At 37.8% G+C, this 20650-nt stretch overlaps 1 protein-coding gene across 1 annotated transcript; it reads right to left on the bottom strand.

Annotated features, from left to right (window-relative positions):
* On the bottom strand, positions 1 to 20134 carry LOC145205276 (uncharacterized). The gene is made up of 26 exons (XM_080077964.1): positions 19896 to 20134; positions 18846 to 19081; positions 18452 to 18682; positions 18008 to 18141; positions 17714 to 17796; positions 17231 to 17371; positions 16547 to 16756; positions 14637 to 14924; positions 12920 to 13259; positions 12422 to 12467; positions 11455 to 11722; positions 10814 to 10917; positions 10076 to 10204; positions 9856 to 9993; positions 9210 to 9414; positions 7618 to 7719; positions 7041 to 7175; positions 6371 to 6550; positions 5781 to 5977; positions 5417 to 5481; positions 5132 to 5296; positions 4595 to 4777; positions 3348 to 3434; positions 2572 to 2842; positions 1016 to 1206; positions 1 to 505 (listed from the first exon to the last, which is right to left on the bottom strand). The coding sequence occupies exons 1-26, from the start codon at positions 20046 to 20048 to the stop codon at positions 18 to 20; spliced, it is 4770 nt and encodes a 1589-aa protein (XP_079934090.1). The 5' UTR covers positions 20049 to 20134; the 3' UTR covers positions 1 to 17.
* Between the last annotated feature and the right edge of the window lie 516 nt (positions 20135 to 20650).

Raw genomic sequence — 20650 nt, forward strand, 5'->3', positions numbered from 1 at the left:
TGTACACACAAAAGCATTTATTGATTGACACTTGAACGACGCAAATCAGACTCATTAAAGCGCGATTTGCGCTGACGTAATGGCTCCTCAATTTGTTGGTTGAGGTCCTGCAATGAGATCTGCTTACTGGATGCAAGAGTCTTTCCAATTCCGTACAAGCTCTTTGCTTTCATCACATCTTGTTTGAACCGGGCACTCTTAGACTCTGACACAAACCTAATAGGGGACCGTTGACTACAACATGGTCCCGTTTTCGGTCTTTCAGATATGCAACTTTTTGGACGACTTTTTTGGCCAACAGATTTTGGGCGCGTCATCGAAAGGCTGACGTCACTGCTCCCTGATGACGTATCGCTTGGGCTGACGCGGTTCTTGCACATGTTGATCAACTCGCGTGAACTATAGGCTGGTATTTCGTCCATGTTTGGATTAAGACCAAGGAATGCTAATGTTTTGCGACGCTGGCGTATATGCCTCTTGTCAAAATTGGCTGGTGTTGTAGCATCTGTGTAATGTACAACAAATACATTATATTGTATTTCGGTGGCATTTTAAATCTCGGTTAATCCGGACCCGTTTGGACCAAAAAAATTGTTAGTCCTACCACATTACAAATCATTTGTACCTCGAGTTTTGTCCGAATTAGGCTAAGATCAAGATGAACCGAATCCCGTTTGACATAGGTTTACTGTAGTTTAAAAATTAAGAGTTACCTATATTTGGTTCGTCACATTGATAACACTATCTTACAATTAAGCCTTGAAATTTAATTTCCCAAGAAAACACAGAAATTCATGTAGGAAGTAAAACTAACTAGTTCTATTTTTGATACAAATCTGTCGGCTATAAGGGGTAAAATGTTTTTGTAACCTATATTACTGCCAACTACATGTCTTTATAAAAGTATTTAAATGTTGAGACATTGCTCCTCTATTATAGAATTGTCTTAAAATAACGTTATTTTTCTCCCTCTATGTATCAGCAAGATTCGAACCCATGACCGTTGGTACATTACCTGGCGTGACAGAAGACCTCCTCATGAGCTGCTGCAAATTCTTTTGTGCCATCTTTAAATCCTGTCGAATGTCCATCTCCAAAGTCCTCGGTACGTCACAATAAGCTTTATTGATCATTTGTGACGAACTTCGTCGTCGTAACAATGAGAGAGTATTACGTCTTCTGCTGGAACTCACCACAGATTCGTCACTAGGCGGAAGAAACGTATTGTTTTAATAGAATACGGACTGTAGAAAATGGTAATCGTTTAAATCCACGTTTGTGGTGTATTTTAAGCAGAATTTGAAGCGGGTTTGAAACTAGGGCAGTGCTTTTCAACCGAGTGTATTGCACACCCCAGGGTGTACCATAGTTTTCAAAGGGTGTACCACTTTGATAGGGTTTACTTGGGTGTACCAGATACAAAATATAATATACCTATGACCAGGTATCACAATAGGCAGGTTTCAGTTTTAGAACAGGCTGGCTGGAGTATACAACTCATGACACAACATGCATCTCAAGTGTAGGTTGATTTTAAGTTACAAAACTGTATTTGTGACGTCATAATTTAATATTTCACTAATCGTTGTTAATTGTAGTTCTTTTTGAAGTAGAAAGTGAATTATAGATTATGGCTTGTTGGTATTGTGCTCATCATTATTTCAGTTAGGACCACAGATTCAGTGTGTTATAGAGTTGAATAAATTTTTCACTGGGGTGTAAAAATTTAACGTTAAAGGGTGTACAGTTTCAAAAAAGGTTGACAAGCACTGAACTAGCGTCCCGAACACGAAAGTACGAACCCGAAGCAAAAAAAAATGTTGAAATAAAGCATTCATGAATTAGGTCAGAAAGTCAAATTAACTAGGGCGAAATCACGACACAAAGCGGCCTTGTGTGAAGTCAAGTGCAAATCGAGTACATTTTACTAAAATTAGGCCCTGAACCCGGCCTGAACGCACTGAACTGATCTACGACACTGAACTAAGTTATGCAATTCTAGTGTTTTAACTTTTGTTGCAGAGTAAGTATAGGCCTTCCATTTCTACTATTTCTTTTTATGTAAGAGAAATCATTCCTAAGTTCTGAAAAATGTATAGCAATAATTTGATACCAATCGAGCAAACATACGAAAACGAAGCTTTGCTAACACAAACAGTGCAATTCATCCACCGTTAAAATTTTGGTCCAGAATTAACTACGCGCCCTACACGAAGCGTTTTTGCAAATAGAATTAAACCCAGCTTTTTTAAATGCTGCCAAATAGCCCAAAGAACAAAGATGCCCTGTGAAGCTGAATCGCCTGGTGCTCACGAGGTTGTTGGTTCTAATCCTCTCTCGGTCACTTGTGTTTCCCTGAGCAAGAAACTTAAGCGGCATTGCTCCAATCCAGTGGTTCCCAATTGGTTAAAATAAATTAAGGTCACCAACTGCCAGAAAAAAAGTCCAAAAATTCAAATTATTTAGCGTACTTAAACAGGCAGCATTTACTGTGAGCATCGCATTTAGACGTTGCCCACCCACCGAGGATAAAAATGAACCAAACAAACAAACAAACAACAATAATTTTACCGTGACCATAGCTTGCAGTCGCTCTCCGGCGCTGTGCTACATTTCGTCTTTATTGAGCTACAGCAGTTGGTCGAAAAACGCCTTGTAAAAAATTTTGGGCTGAAATCAGCGTTTTCGCCAACTTTTGGTAGAATCTGAACGTCGCACAACGTCACCGGGTGGTCAGTGTTATGTTCGTCACTGTCGTCACTTTCGGCGCTAGGGAGCTCTTGACTTTGTGCGCTGATATGGCGGGGTTCAGCGTCACTGCTTGAAGTGGTATTTGTGTGTTCTAAAAAAACACGTTATTCCTCACAAGAAAATGACTGATCGGCAATGCATATCAAAGAGCAGAGGTAACATTATAACACACATGAAACTAGTTTGGCTTTCTGGGGCAACTAAGTTTTCAAACAGACAGAGAAAATGGTTAATTTTAGTATTTTTTAATTTTGTTTTTAGTGCAAAACCTACCCAACCCTAAAAGTACTGACTATCTTTATACATAAAAATTCATTTTAAAATATGAAAGTTGTATATTAGTACCTTTACCATGTAAAACAACAATGAACATGCTTTTATTCTACACTTTTAAATAGCAGTATGCAAATTGTGTTTACAACTTGAAAGGCAGCCACAAAACTTAAACAACAAACAAGCAAGTCATTGTGTTTGAGAATAACATTATGATAATAATTTGGCATAGGTTGCTTTTGACAAACAAAACACCAAAGTATTAGAAACTGAATCATTCGGAGAAACATATTAAGGTATATATTAAAAAAAATTATGCAAACCTGTCCAAGCAGTTGAAACTCTAGATACAGGGGGTTTGTTTACAAGCATGATCGACCTTGAGTTCACCGACATTGCATGGCTTAACTCTAAAACAAAAAAAATCTTTTTGTAACCAATTGACCGATTATATAGTCTACACAATGGTGGGATTCAGCCGGTTCGCACCAGTTCTATAGAACCGTCTCACGACATTTTATGAGATCAGCGAACCGGTTAGCATTACTGGTTACTGTCAATGAACTTTTTGTAACAGAACAGGCTTTAAAAGATGACTTTTGTGATAGAACTGCTGACAAAAAATTTGAATCCCAGCACCACTGGTTGTACATCGTTAAGTCCTATCGAGCTACGCAGCTTTTCAGTCCTGAAATTATCCGGTCTGCTGTGAAAAAAGTTTGTCGGCCCCTAATTTTAGGCAAAATCTGAACGTACAGAACATGTTTTGGTAGTGTTTATTTATTGAGAGCTTTTCCGATAAAAACGATTTCGGTTAATCGCATGTACCAAGCTTTTCCATGCGATTAATCAGATTATACGATAAACAATATAACTTGATGGCATAGGTTGCTAGATATGTTACTAAAAGCATTGTAACGCCCCTAAGCTCTCACTCATGTTTGTTTTGCGAAGAAAAGAAAACGTTATTCGTTCTGTGCAATTTATTTACTTCGTTTCGGCACAGCTATTTTAATTTCGTTCCAGACAGACCGAAATAATTTTTAACCGTGTTTTTCTGTCCTAACAAAAGAATGTTGTTTTAGTGTTTAAGCTCGTAACCGAACAACAAACAAATTGTAATTAGGCCAGAGTTGTAAACGGGCCTGAAATTGGAGCCCGAACCTGGCCCGAATCCGAAAGTACAAGCCCGAAACCCGGCCCGAACCCGAATCGTTTTTGAGAAGCCCGTTTAGGCCCGAAGTTTGATTGACAGGTCTATACATTGAAGCCTCAGGACAGACCAAGACAACAAACACAATAGACAATTGGTCTTGAACAAGGCGTTTTTGGGCTGTTTGACATTAGTTCAGGTCCAGCAACTAGCTACTTATCTAGTTAAATTTATTCAAAAAAAAAAAAAAAAAACTGACACAGAGTGTAAAGTCGGGCCCGAATCAGGCCCGCTTTTTTTTCAAAAAACCTAAGCCCGAACCCGGCCCGAAACGCCCGATCCGACTTACAGCTCTGAATTAGGCCATAAATTATGTATTTCGTTACGACATGAAACATTGATTGAACACACGACTACCTTGTACTGTGTCCTGTTCACCGTCGAACTCTTTGCGTTCATCATCAGGAGTAAGAGTGTCTTGCTCCTTGGCTAACTCCTCATCCGGTATCGTCCTGAGTGACGAAGATTGCGAAAGAGCACTGTTGCTCGGAGGGATTGGACTCACAGACGATGATCGTTTTAGATCCACTTCCAATGTGCCTGTGATAGGTAAGGTAATTTGTTTATTTGGAAATCAGAAAAAAAATATTGGAACATCTGTCAACAAGCAGGAGCTACACTGTCGACTGATTCATTTCTTGCACTGTCGACTGCCTCATTTTCCTTTCTCACTCACTCACTCACTCACTCACTCACTCACTCACTCACTCACTCACTCACTCACTCACTCACTCACTCACTCACTCACTCACTCACTCACTCACTCACTCACTCACTCACTCACTCACTCACTCACTCACACACTCACTCACTCACTCACTCACACACTCACTCACTCACTCACTCACTCACTCACTCACACACTCACTCACTCACTCACCCACTTTGACTTACCGTGCTTCTTAATGGCGATCACAGCAAATCCAACTTCTCTAAAAACTGCCACAACTTGATTGCGACATTTTTGCAATACTAAGTCAAATTCAACGCTTGATTTCTTGCTTTCAACTAACAACTGCTTTTTTCGCTGGATGTGCCAGAAACACTTCTGTAATCCCGCTAAAAACAGTGCATTCATGTAAACAAGGGTGATACAAAGCTGCTAAACAATCGACTTTTGTGTAAAGCTGAGGTATAAAGTTTCTCATAGGTTACTAAACCGTAAAATTGTGAATGTACCTGATTCCGGGGTGTTTTGATATTCAATGACATCTTTTCCCAGCTTGTCAAGAACAAATTGATAACTGCAATCATGTTTTAGATTAAAGAACACATCTTTTGTCCCAAAATATTTTTTGTGGTAACTAATTTTGGTAACTGTTTTATGAATATTATTTTCTTTTAAAAACGAGAAATTTAACTGTTTGGCAATAGAAATTACAATCAGAAAACATTGCAAACATATTACTTTGCATTAGTGTTGATAAGGGTTGGAGTGTATTAGATTTTTACCTAAATGCAAAAACAAACATTTGTCAGTGGGATTCGAACGCATGACTCTAATTTATCGAGCATTGCGCAGTATGTTTGCTTTGTTTTTTACCTGTTGTACAGCTCGTAGCGTCGAACAATTGCGACCCAACGCTTTATGACGTAGGCGTTCCATCGCTTTGTCACGTGATTAATTCGACTGAGAAGTCCCCTGTCTATAAACTTCTTCTTTGATTGAGAGGCCGACTCCTCGACTTGCCTCAAAGTCTTCACATACCTTTCTGTACCTGAAGTGTTTTGTTGCATCTGCTGCAAAAAGAGTAAAGCTTTGTTTACTGTTTAGGACAAAAAATGGAAAAAAGCAGTATTTGCTTGATTACAAATCGGAAGTTATAGGTTTAAGTCTAAATGGTTTAAAAAACGCCTAAAATTGATTTGAATACAGTAAACCTCGGTTAAACCGGATTCGGTGTATCCGGATCTTCGCCGAATTCGGACAAAACTTGAGGTACAAATAATTTAAAATTTCATTAAACTTGAACTACTGACATCGGTTAATCCGAATCGTAGTCGTTTCTAGACATTTTTTGTCCAAATTAACCTAGGTTTACAGTAGAATGATAATTTGTGTTTTTTGCCTTCACTATTGCAAATCTTTATGACAAGGTGGATGAGTCACGTGACATACTCTCCACCACTCACGTCCGAGTATTCTTCATTTTTTGGTAGAGGCGCCGCCTTCATGTTTCCTTGATTGACAGCAAGCGTGCCTTCACCAAATTTGGTTTGTACTCGAGTTTTGTTGGCGATCAGAGCATTTTCTAATCGGTATCGATTCACTCTCTCCTTTTCCAATTGGGTCTCAGTATCCGCTAAACGGCGCTGTGTAGAAAATGGTTTAACTTGCATACGATTTCTTAGCGCTGTTAGGCAGGAGCTTGGCCGAACGGTCTGGCGCGCCTGACCCATATACAGACATAAAAAACCCTGATCGGGATTCGTCCCCGGGAGAGTCCTGGGTTCGAACCCCGTGAAAAAAAAAAAAAAAAAAAAAAATTTCTTAGCGCTGTTTGTTTTTAGAAACTGATGATGCCTATTACTTGGGTGAAATATTTATATAAACATGAAAAAACGGTGGACGACTTCAATCAAAGTTTCAGTCTTTCCAGTAAGTTATAATTTTTTTTTTTTCTTTTTTTTTTTTTTTTGTACACAACAAAACAAAAAAAAATACAAAAAAAAACACAAAAAAAAAAATACAAAAAAAAAAAAAAAAAAAAAAAAAGTTATAATTAGAAAATGCAAAAAATACATAATGAATCAATTGTGCATATTTTCTCTGAAACCGTATGACTCATACCGTTGTACTTACCTTTAGTTTGTGGTGTTGGTCTCGCGCATGCTGAAGCATCACTTCCAACGAATCTTTGGTCAGATGTTTTCCATCTGCGGGAACCCCAAACGAATCTTGTCTTTGACTCTGCTTTTTTGTCCCTGTTTCATATTCCTTCAATGTGTAAAGAAAACCATTTAAAAAAATAAATTCGTAAAAATCCCATCATCTGTAAGTTCTTTTTAATTACGAAACTGATAAAGCCATTTAGACGTAATATAGGGTACTTTCCAGAAACTGACTGATTATGTTCTAATTAGTGCTTCAACAATTAATATTTTTACTGTTTCATAACTGAAAATATTCGAAAGGGATCGTTAACTTAAGCCCCGCTGTTAATGGTTTTTGATTTATCACTTAAATTTTTGTTTTGTACAAAAATATAGTTTCGACAAAACGTGTATTTTTAAGTTAAAATTTGGGCTAACTTTTTTGGTCCTAAAAACTCGAATGCTTTTATTGTAATTATTAATGTAATGTACCAAATTAAAACACTTAAAATCGTTTTGTATTTAGTTTTCTTTAAAGTTACATAAATAAGTAAAAATTATTGTACTTTTAACTTTGCCGAAGTTTTGTTTTTCATTTTCAATGCCTCAGAAAGTTGACACAAAATTTCGAAGTTTTCTTTCGCTGTCTTTTGTTGCTGAAGTCGAACCTGAATGCAAAATAATTTTCCAAGTCACGTAAAGGTAAATATGTTTTATTTTATTTTTTCTAAAGTGAACGAATTATTTGAGTTGCTGATACAAAAATAATTTAGGCGTTCAATCGAATCCCGAAAACAAGTAACAAAGTTTTGCTTTTTTGCTCAGATTATTCAAAACCGTGCTAAATGTACATAAGTAACAAACTAATACTGATAAAGGAATAGAGGGCAAAAGAAAGCTAGGTTAAATAAAATCCAGTTCAGAATGTTATTAGAACCAAAAAAGTTAATTAGGGCGGTTATTTGAAAGTCAAACCTGACAATAAGCAAACTTTTGAATCTTTTTGTTGGTACAGAAGGTTTGCATTTTGCTTCCTTTTGTCAAACATTGGTGTATCAGGATTTTGGGCAGAAAATCATCAAGCAGAATTTGTTATTATGTGAACAGAGGGTTTTCAAAATGAACTTTCCCAAATATCCGTCAGCGTTTTTGTGAAGATATGGTTTCGACCAAATCCTACACGAACACGACTTTAGCGCAAAACAGGTATTTTTCTCCAACATACGTACCGCAGAATCTTTCAAATTGCACTACAATTACCATCAATTAACAAATATGGGATAACTTTCAAGGCACTATGGTTTTGTACTTTGCAGACAAAATATCAGTAATTCATTTGCAGGCTGGCAACCATGGCCAAGGCAACCTTCAAACTCGCACAACTAACACCATAACGTAACAGAGCTATCACATTGTTGGGAGACCACTGTTTGCTTGTTAGCAACACTTGTGTGTTTATGTCAAAAGCGTAGGCTACTTCGCGTTGAGCCACAAACGATTAGGTTTTTGGCTGAACTCAATTCTGTAAAAATGCCGCGCTGATTTTGATTTGAGTCCGAACCTGATTCAATATATTCGGTTCATTACTAGTTTTGACACATGTTGTATTGTGGGGACACAGATACGGTTATTTGACAAAGGTTGACAACATTTGCAAAGACAGTTTAACTGCATCAACCTTGATTTTCCAATTTTGGCCTTTATTACGTCTCAACAATGTGCAGTACACGGGCCTAAAATTGGAGCCCGAACCCGAAAATACAAGCCCGATCCGAATCGTGTGTGAAAAGCCCGTTTAGGCCCGAAAGTTTGATTGACAGGCCCATACATTGAAGCCTCAGGAAAGACCAAGACAACAGAATAGACAATTGGTGTCGAACAAGGCGTTTTAGGGCTGTTTGACATTAGGTCAGGTCCAGCAACCGGCAATGTAGCAAGTTAAATTTATTTTCATAAGTACTGACACAAAGTGTAAAACCAGGCCCGAATCAAGCCCGGTTTTTGGAAAAACCTAAACCCGAACCCGGCCCGAATTACAACTCTGGTGCAGTAGTTATCGCGGGCTTGGTCACTGCATTAGTGTAATTGTGTCGTTATGTTTTCTTCCACCAATCGAAATAATATCAACTCAACATTTTACAACTCAATCTAAACAAACCTCGTCTAGCTCTTTTCTATAACCTTCCATTCTTTTTTGCAGATCCTCAATTATTTGTGATTTAGCAGCTAACACTTTCATGTGTTGGACAGTCTCTAGGCCTAATTGTTCATCTACGCTTCTTCTCATTTTGTTTTGAGCTAACTTCATTGTATGAATTGCGAGCTTTATTGCTTCAAGTATAGACTGAAAGGCACTCTGAAATCTGAAAGTAAAATTGTCGGTTCCGTTTGAAGAGGTGTACGGAGAAGAGCCCCAAAATGCATGATTAAGTTACAAAATTCTATTTTTTGTGCCTTATAATAAAGAAATTCGAACGGTCGGTTCTATTTGAATAAGGTGTACGGATAAAAGCCCTAAACCTTGTGATTAAGTTAAAACCTATTCTATACCGTTTATTTTTTAACAAAAAGATTATATTTGATTTGATGAAGTATAAAATAATTTAAAATGAAACAGCTTTTTTTTTGGCTTTTAATGTGATTAGACAAGTTTCTCTTCAAGTAAGTTGGAAGACTTTTTTGGTTTGGAATAAGTTTGCACATTCTACCAAATACTGGTTTGTGTAAGGAACATGAACAACAATTATATGAAAAACTAAACCTATGCAAAAAAAACCTAAAACCGATATTGTGCGCAGACTTACTGTTCTGAAATTTTCATAGCGCTATCCAGGTAGTCACTTGGATTGGCTGGGGCATTGTATTTGTAAGCACTTTTAACTTGCTTTGCCGCTGCTACCATTAAAGCCCTCTCCAAGGTCGCCGATAAATCCATCTTAAATCTACAATTAAGCCATAGCACAATATAACATGAAACGGGTTCTTTTTAAAAACAGAACAAAATTCGCTTCAAACAAAACCAACCTTACGACCATAGTTTCAACTTTCAGATACTCTGCATACACTTTGCCCGTTCCCGATTTCAATTTGTCTTCTTCCAAAAGCATTTTGACTTTGTGCTGCCGCTCGGCGTTGTCCTGCATTTCCTCAAACCTTCAAAAATGTTTTTGTACTGTAAATATACTTCATCGTGCATACACATGCTCCCTTTATCAGTTGCTAAATACTTTGGCTTTAAAATCCACGACCAATTTTATTGCAGTGTTTTTGTGTATCAAAAAAATGTAAGCATGCAATGTATTGGCTAAGGTACGTTTCTGTAGAGCAGTGATTCCCAGATCTCCTAGGACCTAGGAGATCTTGAGATGTTTTTGGGGTTGGCAATGACACGTTTCTATCTAAACAGCTTTATGTAAGCTGTGGCTACCAGGCATAATATCAACTTTATGGACCTCTTCTTGCGATTATATTTTAAATACAATTGCCAGAAGAGCTTAATAAAGTAGACGTTGAGATCCGTAAGCCTAAAATACTTAACACCAGAAAACCAGTGCCGCCAAAAAGTTAGGAAACCACTGCTGTAGCAATAAAACAGTTAAAACAAAGCGGGGATTTTTACAGCGACGTCTTCAACCAAATTTATAGTGACAATTTCGTTTGTTGTTTGATGTAAAATTAGGTATTCGTGTAAGCCGTGTGTTTTTGTAGCGACGTGTTTATAAACCAGCTATCCCAATGATCAATAACACATTGCCACGTCACCTCTCTTCCTGTTCTTCTAATTCCTTGTTGAGTTCATCGATTTCCTTTTGAAGTTCGTTTTTATTTTTCTGGGCCTCGCGTAATTCCGACAGTACCCGTTTGTACTAAACAATAATGATTTGAATGTACCAACTAATGTATTTGGGAAGGATCAGCCCTGAAGCATTCATGCAGACCAGCGATAAATAAATTCAGAAGGCACTTTTAATAGACCTACTATGATCTACAATTTTGTTGCAAACGGTTTACCAATCGCTGTTGTAATCACTATTTCATGTTGTGGACAATGAAACCCCTTTTTCGTTATATACTTGTTAGGAAGATCATTTTAAAATTAAAAGATCAAAGCAGTACCGAGCTAGTTTTAAATGGAAAGTAAAGAATAAAATGTTGGAAAAGTCTCAGCTGGACAGTCCAGACTTGGTCGAAATTTCTTGGGGTTGACGTTTAGTGTGGAGAAGCATGCAATGATTTTAACAAGCGGATATTGAAAAAGAATTTTTGAGTGATGAATTCAAAAGCTGAAAACAAATCAAATCGGCAAATTTTCTTCAGAAGCTATGACAGTTAAGTTTTTGATCAAGCGAATTTTTTTCATCCGTGCCCAAATTGTCCTCACAAAAATACCAGCGGTTACGTACCTCGGTAGAAGATACAACGTTCTCTGATCGCCGGCGCTCCAGCAATGCAGAGGAGACGCTGAACCTTCGGTGCTGAGGAGGTTGGTGCTGCTGGGGATGGAGAAGACGGGACGGAGGAGGCGCAGAAGGTGGCTCCGGCGAAGCTTCCAGTGAGGACTCCGCGGCTTCGGCAACTGGTATATCAGCTGTTATGATTATGGGCGGAGTGCGTGTGCTTTCAACGTCTTGTTCTTGCACGTCAGGGAGCAACGGCACGGCTGCTGTCAGCCTTTGAATGTACGGTGTAAAGAAATTTAATGAGTAATCTTATTTGCCCAGACCAAATGTTAAATACCAAAATACCTGATGTAAACAGACCATGTTTGCCAATGTTGAACATTAAAGTGTGTTTTTCGTACTTACATTAAATTGTGGTCAAAGTAAGTCAACTCAATTAACGCATTTAAACCCTTTACATTCTTACAAAATTAAATTTTGAATTACATTTAAGTCTGTTCCCCACTAACGTACCCTACTTCAATAGATGTTTTATAACATTGGTTCACATTATTTGTGACATGTAATTTGTTTTTTATCGATAAAGAAATCATAAAAAGGAATGTTTGTAGGTTTCATTTTTTTGTAAACTTGCGTGGTTCATTAATATTATTCCTTTCTAATTTTTTGTTTTAAAATAATATATTCTCTTTTTTTACAGCAGGGAAAGATTTTTATTTGCTTTGCTTTCCAGGAATGGGAACCCAAAGCCAATAAACTTAAAATTGACGGCACAACTTGCAAACAGGTTGATCGGGGGAACTCCCTTTTCGAAACATCTTGTGTTTTTACATTTACGGAGTGATACTGCAGTGTTGTAGGAGGCTTGTATAAATAGTAGTTTATTAGGAAGTTCGGTCATAAAGATTTTTTATCTTCCCCCCACTTTATGAGACGAAATTGTCAAAAGATGAAAGTATAGGTATTTTACCTTGACTGCTTCTCCACTAATCTTGTACTGGAAACCTGGATCAGACCTGTGCACACAATATTTAGTTTTAAACAACAGTCCAGCTCCTACAATTTCTTTGTTAAAATTTCCATTTAAAAGTTGTCCGAGTTCGATCGCACTTTGTAAAACTTGTGATATTAAAAAATTGCTGTCGAAAAAAAGTTGGAAAATATTAAAAAGTACAATTAGGCCAACCGAAGAATCTTGTTGACACAAAGCTGTAAGCTGGTCCGAACCCCAAAGTAGCTCAAAAACCTGGCCTTGACCAGAATTTATTTTTTATCAAAGCTCGAACTAGGCCCGAGCTGGATAACATTACGATACAATGCGCCGAGTCTCAACTCAAAGCCAAATTAAGTCGCCTTAGAAAGTAAGCCAAAACCCGGCCCGACTTATTTGACTTACAACTCCTAGGACCGGATTTGTTTACAGTACAAAAGTAAAAAAATGTATTCACACACATTTTTGCATACTTACCTTCCATTCTGGTACTTGACTTCAGTTCATATCCTAGGTGTTCAGCACTTTGATCAGCGATATGCGTTGACGACTCAGCGGCCCCTTGTGGGCGACTCCGACGGCGGACAGAACTTCGACGGCGAGTTGAGTTACGTCGTTTCATCGAGGCCCGCCGTTTCAGCAAGTCACGTGGTTCGGCGTCATCGTCATCTAAGCCAACGCTGGTAAGTTTGGAAACAAGCTCTTCCTTGGCCTTGAGCTCGACCTTAGTTGCGTCTAACTCTTTCTCGTACGATGTGATGGTACCTTCTTTACGTTCCAAGGATTCTTCAAGATTGACTGTGCGGATTTCGCATGTCTTGGAAATATAAAAAAGCAGATAAAAAGGGTATGAAACTTGGTATTAGTCTCGCTTTGTGGTATTTAGTAATTATTGTTCTCAATTTAAATGTTCCCCTAAAAAACTAATTTGGTATTAGTTCCTAATTTTTATCGACGAATTCCTCACTTAACCACTCAAAACATTCTCATAGCACCCCAATAGACTACAAAGTATCTGCTAAACCATACAAAAAACATATTCCCAAAATTAAAGTGTCTAGTTACAAACCATATGTAAAAATTAAAGAAAATTCCTCCCCAGTTGCGAACCATTGCCTTTTTAAAAAATCGTTGATCCTTGTTTACATGGAACGTTTAAAAGTAAGATGTTTGCTGTGATGTAACGTATTTCTTTTGCAATTCAAATATAGTTTTGTAATGTAAGAGAGTAAGAGATAAAAGGGGTTATAAAGCACATAAAGTGTTTGAACAATAGCCAATTTCATTCTATTAAATACAAAAAACCTCGGTTAATCCGGACCCTATATTGGACCAAAAAATTGTCCGGATTAAGCAAAGATCGAGATTGACCGATGTCGATTAGTTGAAGCCTTATAACATTTCAAATCAGGTTTAACTGAGGTTTACTTGAGGTATTGTATACGTAAAAAGGTATCTCTCAACAAAGGCAGTAAAAAAAAACAATATTTGAAGCAAATGTAATGTTTGATTGGAATCAATATCACTCTCATTTTCCAAAATTTTCTTGATAAAATTTGCAAAGTCCAATTGTTAAAACGTTGCGCAGTCGCTCTATGTTGCACGAAAAAAATTGCAACAGAATGTTTTTATGCGCTGCTGTAAAACGAAGCTACCGCAAAAAGAATGGTTGTATTGAAAAACTTTGTAACCTAATGTTTTCTTTGTTCGCGTTTTATCCGTCTCTATGACAAAAATTCAAGTCATAGTACGCCAGCCGTCATATCGAATAAAGCCGGTCTCCCAAGCATTCCCATATGGCAAGGCACAGCCTGCGCCTATAAAAATCTAGCCTGCGGTGGGATTCCAACCTACGACAGGAGTCTTTCCGGGACTCGCGCTCTACCAACTGAGCTACACAGGCTCAGTGGTGAATCCGCCGAAAGTCGAGTCACATGCACCGTTGCCTGCCTTGTATGCAAGCCTCGTAGTAGGAGAACGCCAGTTCGACCATTAATCAGTTAAGATGACTCCATTCATACTGGGATCAGCCATTAAGCGTCCATTTCGACCAAAGATTACAGCTTACTCATCAACAAATCGTGGTCGCTGGTTTGCATGTACACTTTAGGGATGATCCCAGTATGAAAGTATTCATTCCCAGCTGAGCAATTCAAGTCAGTACAGGATTCAACAAATCTAGTGTACAACATACCCTTAATCTTGTTTTCGTATCATCGAGCTCTTCTTCTAATCTAATTTTCGCATCAGCTGCGTGAAAGTGAGCTACTTTTTCCTTCTCCAAACTTCTTCCCGTCTCTTCGATCTCCTCCTCAAGAGTCTCAATCCTCTGCTGCTGCATCCGTGTCTTCATGAGGAGCGCGGACATCTGCTCCCGCACCTCATCACTCATAGATCCCTGCTGTTGTTCTTCCACCGGACTTGGAGCTGCGGCGGATTGCAGAGTCTCCATCTCAGAAAGTTGTTGGGTTAAATCAGCAATCTGAAAAAAGGTGCATTCTACAGTTGCATGGTAGGCTATCATGGAACGGGTATCAAGCATCAAGACCTTAATTCCGGTTAAGACAATTAGACAATTGCTGTCTATTAGAGCAGGGGTCGGCAACCTTTTTTGCACTGCGGACCGGTTTTAAACCTAAAATTTAATCACGGACCGGCCTTCAAAAAACTACAAATATTCTGCGATAAAAACGCAAAAAATAGTTTATACACGGGCAAAATGTTTAAAAGCATTTAACCTGAAAATGTATACAGCCCTGTAACGAACTCCTCGCGGCCCGGTAACGAACTGGGCCGGGTCCCGGAGGTTGTCGACCACTGCATTAGAGCTTAGAGCTTCCACAACCAACGGAAACAAATGCATGGCAATAAAAAATGTTGGTTATAACTAGAGATGTACCGAATATTCGGTTTGCCGAATTTATTCGGCCGAATCGGCCACTTTTGCAAAGATTCGGTTTCGGCCGAATAATTGGTTGCGATTCGGCCGAAACCGAATCTTTTACGAGCACCCATTTAAAGCGTTAAACGTGTCCTTTCTTCTTAGTACCAACGAAAATCGCGTCAATCATTATATTTTTTAACATATTGACGCTTTTCCCACTGCAGACAAAAAATCAGTAATTCATTGTTTGGGTTGGCAATCATGCTTGAGGCAATGTTAAACCCCATAGAACTAAAATAAGGACGAAACACAACCATTCTATAATAATAACCATGTAGATAAACTTGTGTTTTCATGTCAAACGCGTAGCGTACGACTTTGCGTGACGTCATAAATGATTCGGTTGATCCGGCCGAATTTATTCGGCAAAACCGCCGAATATTCGGTTTCGGCCGAATCGAAATTTCGTCGATTCGGTACATCACTAGTTATAACATATTTCTTAACCTAAACATGCGTGCGTTTTAAAAATAATAATAATATGAAATTAAGTAGGTCACAAGCCTTCAGTCAAAACACTCATTGCACGCAAGCATTCAACAAAAAAGAACACTTATGCTTTGCAATGTAAGGTGTTTGATTTCCAAGGAATAACATAATTTCACTTACATCTGATTGGAGTAAAATTTGATTTGATATTACCTTAAGTTGAGAGATACTTTGTTATTTAATTTAACTTGAGATGTAGGAGAACTGGCTTAAGTTTGAGTGATACTGGATTTAAATAATTTGGTTCAATTTGGGAATTGAGTTTGCTTTGAATTGAACCCACTTTATTTATAATTTATTTTTATACTTACAGGGTGTTATACAATTACTTGATGATGGTTTAATTCCTAAATCAAACTGAAGTATTTAATTTTGCTGTCACTTAAGCTTTTATTTAAACCTGCGGTCGGCAACTGGACCGTATACTTTCTGAGGTAAAACGCTTTAAAACATTTTGACCATGTATCCCGGGGATGATAAACTAATTTAGGCGTTGTCATTGCTGCATATTTGTAGTTTTTTAAACGCCGGTCCGCCATAAAATTTCAGTTTCAAAACGGGTGCTTAGAGCAAAAAAGGTTGCCGACACCACATTTAAGCCACTCGAAAATCAAAATCAAGTGTCACTCATGTCAAGGTAATGTCCTTAAACAACCTAGTGACCGTTTTACCTGTCCTTCCTTTTCACTCAGAGCGCTGTTCAATGCATTGACTTCGTTCTCCAATGCCTCGGCGTCTTGAGTAAGTTTCAGATTGCGAGCTTGAGATGTTGTTAACTTCTCACGCCAATTTTTGGCCTCCTTATGTAGATGATCAATCTTGGTGTGACAAGCATTTGCTTCGGCTTTTAATTTGATCATCGCCGTTTCTTTTGACTTTGCCTGACAAATAACTGGTTTTTACACTTTCGTTGTTTTTCGTCGGTTCAATTTCGTTGTTAATTTTTTTTAGACAACGAATCACATGAAATTGACTTGGACATCATCACATAAAAAAGAAAAAAAACGTCGAACACACAAGCAAAGTAAGTATGTCGTGGACTCTACGTATCACAGTATTAATTGCCGTTTGGGTATTTTTCCACATCATTTGCGCTAGTTTTAAGTTTGAGATGCTGCTTGAGAGTATTGAAAATTATTGAGAAATTCATTAAAAGTTTTAGAAAATAAATTTTTAGGCAAGATAGTTTAGTTTTTATATATAAAGTGACCCCAAAGTTGCTTTATCATTGCATAGTATTAACTTTTTAAGTACATTAAAGGTCAAAATCTGTCCAAATGAAATCAAAAACTTTAAGTGAAACACAATTGTGACACAAAAACTTACACAAAAATACATAATATTGTATTTTTTACCACTTCTGATCGTTGTGCTAGAAGGGCAACGATGTGCTTGAAAAGATATAGGACCCTCCTCACAGCGAGTTTGGTCGATCGTTTGATGATTTTAAGCTCGTGAACCGCGATGATGATATCACGAATCTCATCACAAACATCCTGCATGTATTTAGTATCATATATGAGCGACCAACGGACGAAATAAGAACCAGTTCATAAGCTTCTACATTAAGACACATTAGAGGCCCCATTTATCGTTATGGCACAGTGTTTTCGTTGTGACATGCTTGCGTTTAATTCTTTTTTCTTTGTCTATCATGCACTGTATATGCACATTCAGTGTTATTTAACCTAATGAAGGCGACCTACATAGGACGCCAAAACGTTGGTATAAACATACAATTCCTAGGAGGGCTCTACAAAGTTGATAATATGCCTGGCAGCAACAGCCTATACACCAAGACACATTCGCAAACATTGTGACTTTTTTGCACCACTAACCTGCCAGTGACTAGAAAGTTCTTCGAGCAGAGCTTGCTCATCTTCGTCATCTCCATCAAATCCCGCCTGCATCGATTCAATGTCTGCATGCAAACAAGTTGGTTTTATAGAATGAAATTATTCTTAACTCTTGTTTTTCAGAGTTGCAAGTTGAACCAGGCTTTTTTGTCGGGTTTGGACTTAAGTTTGAAATAACCGGCTTGATTAGAAAAAAAACCCATTGCGATATGGAAAATAATTCCTCATTTTGGAATTACAACTCTGCCTTGTTTTCTCATTGACAGTAAGACTCACCGTCGGGCAAGTTATTCGGCACAAAAATTGATTTCATTGCCGAAGCTCTACTTGAGGAGGGCATCGTATCAAGACGCAGACTTGCTCTTCGAACACGAGCGTCCAGACGAGCAGCGGTGCTGCCTCTAATGCCACTACAAAAACAGTTGTTGTGTACGCAAATCCAATTAATTGCATAGCGAAAAATGTGGTTTATCAGTTGTAAATAGTATTATCCGGTTAATTGCAAAAACAACTTGGCAAATGGACTAACCGGCAATGCTATAAAAATGGAAATGCTATAAAAATGTTAATAAATTACTATAATTCGATCTACCTATGTCAAGCATAAAAAAAAATCGCAAAAGTATAACAGGTATAGGTGCAAAAAACAATTAAGAACCAGTACTACCCTTAATCTTAACGGTTAAGTGAAGTTAATTGCAAGCACGTTTGCTATGGTACCTTGCTGTTGCTTCATGGTCTTCACCGTCTTTATCTTCAAACATTGCAGTTCCAATTTTCTGCAGCTTCTGTAAAGCTTCGTTGGCGTTGTCAAGAGCTGCCATTATGACATCCATGGAATCGGCACCTTCACGTTCACGCTTAAGCAGCTTCGTGTCATCTTGTGATTGGTCGCCAACTGTATGCTGAGCACTTGTAAACCATTCAATTATATCCATCATTAGTTGATCCCTGCAAAGATGCCGAGTAAGTTTTTTCGGGTCGGTTTCGCACCTAACTATACATGTGTATCGCAGTTTAACCTTGTAACAGAACCGGCCGAAAAATATGACTTTTGTGATAGAACCGGCTGACAAAAATTTGAACCCCACCACCTTATGTCCTTTTCTTCTACCTGTACTCAGCAGTAGCTGCAAATGCCTTTAGTAAACCCTTCAACCGAGCCTTGCCCTCAGCATTTATTCCGCCGTCTTCATCATCAGAAAAATCTGGAGGACGAAAGGCAAGTGCGGTTGCTCCCCACTTTTCATCTTTATCCAAGCGGGGCGGCGGCAGTTCCGGGGAAATCCCTATATCAGTAAGCAAGTAACCGACCCGTTCAAGAACATTGTCCAAGTGGGAACGAATTTCCTGCGATTAAAAAATATTGATTTTAAAGTGATGTTTTTTTGTAGTCTAAGTAAAGAGTGGATCATAGAGCTTAATTGTTACGAAAATGACAACTATATAAACGGCAGGTTTCGGTAACTGCCAGTGGTGGGAATTAATTTTTTTCAGTCGGTTCTATCACAAAATTCATAATTTTTCAACCAATTTATCGACAGTAAATCCATTGAAAGTAACCAGAAATGCTAACTGGTTCGCTGATCTTATAAAATCTCGAGAGACGTTTCTATAGAACCGGTGCGAACCGGCTGAAAAATGGGGGGTCCCACCACTGGTAACTGCTCTTTCTTGCAAACGTTTTAACAATTTTTGTTGTGTCTAGCAGTGAAAAAAACGCAATAATTGTTGCTTGTTGCCATTTACCTGATTTTGAATTGAATAATTGTCAACAACAACCAATTAGAAATGGCGAACTGCTTAAATTTAGACACGATAAAACACAAACATGACCGACAGAGTGTACTAAATAACCATGTTATAGTCTACGAAAAAGCAAACATGCTATAATTCAAGACATATTAGAAACTATAATAAACTATAATATGTTGTAATTATCATGTATGTGTTATTTTTATGCCCTGTCTTGTATGAGTACTTTATCTACAAAAGTGGCAGTAACAAAGCTTGAATTGCAGTCTAACAAACACATTATTCCTAACTGTTTTGAATCTCCACCACTAACACCCATAAACAGTCATAACTTAAAGCAGTGCCATTTGTTACAACAAAATACTTAACAATTATCCCTTCCAGCATTTGTTTAATTCAGCAAAATTACCTGTAACTGTTTTGCCTTTCTGGCTTTTTCCTGTTTTTCCTGGAAGCCAATCATTGCCTCCTCGGTGTTAAACAAGGGTGTATCATCAAACATACATGATGCTTCTTGTCTGGCCAAGCCAAGATCGTACATTTCAGCCATTAAAAAACTCATTTTGGCGAGAAAATGGATATTTATCAACTGAAATAACGCAATGTTTCAGCAGTAATTTGCACAACCAAAATATCTCATCTTTTATAAGCAGCCTGGCAACGGCATTATTACGTTTTTGTGCTTTGTGAGAAAATAATATTGCAACATGTGCACCGATCGTTATGAAATTGCAAGAAATCGAAACGCGCTTAAACTCGGCGATGCGTGACACGGTGAAGATTTATTACATGTTGTTGAAAAAGTAGTTTTGTATTTTTCTTTTCTAAATTTATGCTTTTTTGCTAATTTAGATTTATTGTGTTCCTTAAATACGTGTAGTGAAACTAGTTTTGTTTGATAGACCGTAGAACATAAAACAGTAACCAAATTTTGGTTAGTATTTATTTGGCAAAACAACTTGAAATAAACTTTAAATTTGGCATTAACAAAGCGAAAATAAATGCTGTCATAGGTTAACCAGAAAATGTTTACAATTGTTTAAATTTTACATGTTTTGCGGTCATGGTTAATTTCCTTTTGTTTCCTTTTTTTTTTATTTCATATAAATGCTGGGCTTGGGCCATTTGGGGTCATTATCAAGCATGTTCAGGGTAGTGTGACAT

This window comes from Phallusia mammillata, chromosome 8 (genome assembly GCF_965637545.1).
Source record: "Phallusia mammillata chromosome 8, kaPhaMamm4.hap1.1, whole genome shotgun sequence".
Lineage (NCBI taxonomy): Eukaryota > Metazoa > Chordata > Ascidiacea > Phlebobranchia > Ascidiidae > Phallusia > Phallusia mammillata.

Bases quoted from the DNA above. Each gene is read 5' to 3' on its own strand.
- LOC145205276 (XM_080077964.1), bottom strand. From the start codon at position 20,048: ATGAGTTTTTTAATGGCTGAAATGTACGATCTTGGCTTGGCCAGACAA. The intron at 13,260-14,636 runs GTATGTTGTACA...TATATTTCCAAG, and splicing joins ATACGAAAACAAGATTAAGG to ACATGCGAAATCCGCACAGT. The intron at 7,720-9,209 runs GTTTGTTTAGAT...TTTTGCATTCAG, and splicing joins ATAGAAAAGAGCTAGACGAG to GTTCGACTTCAGCAACAAAA.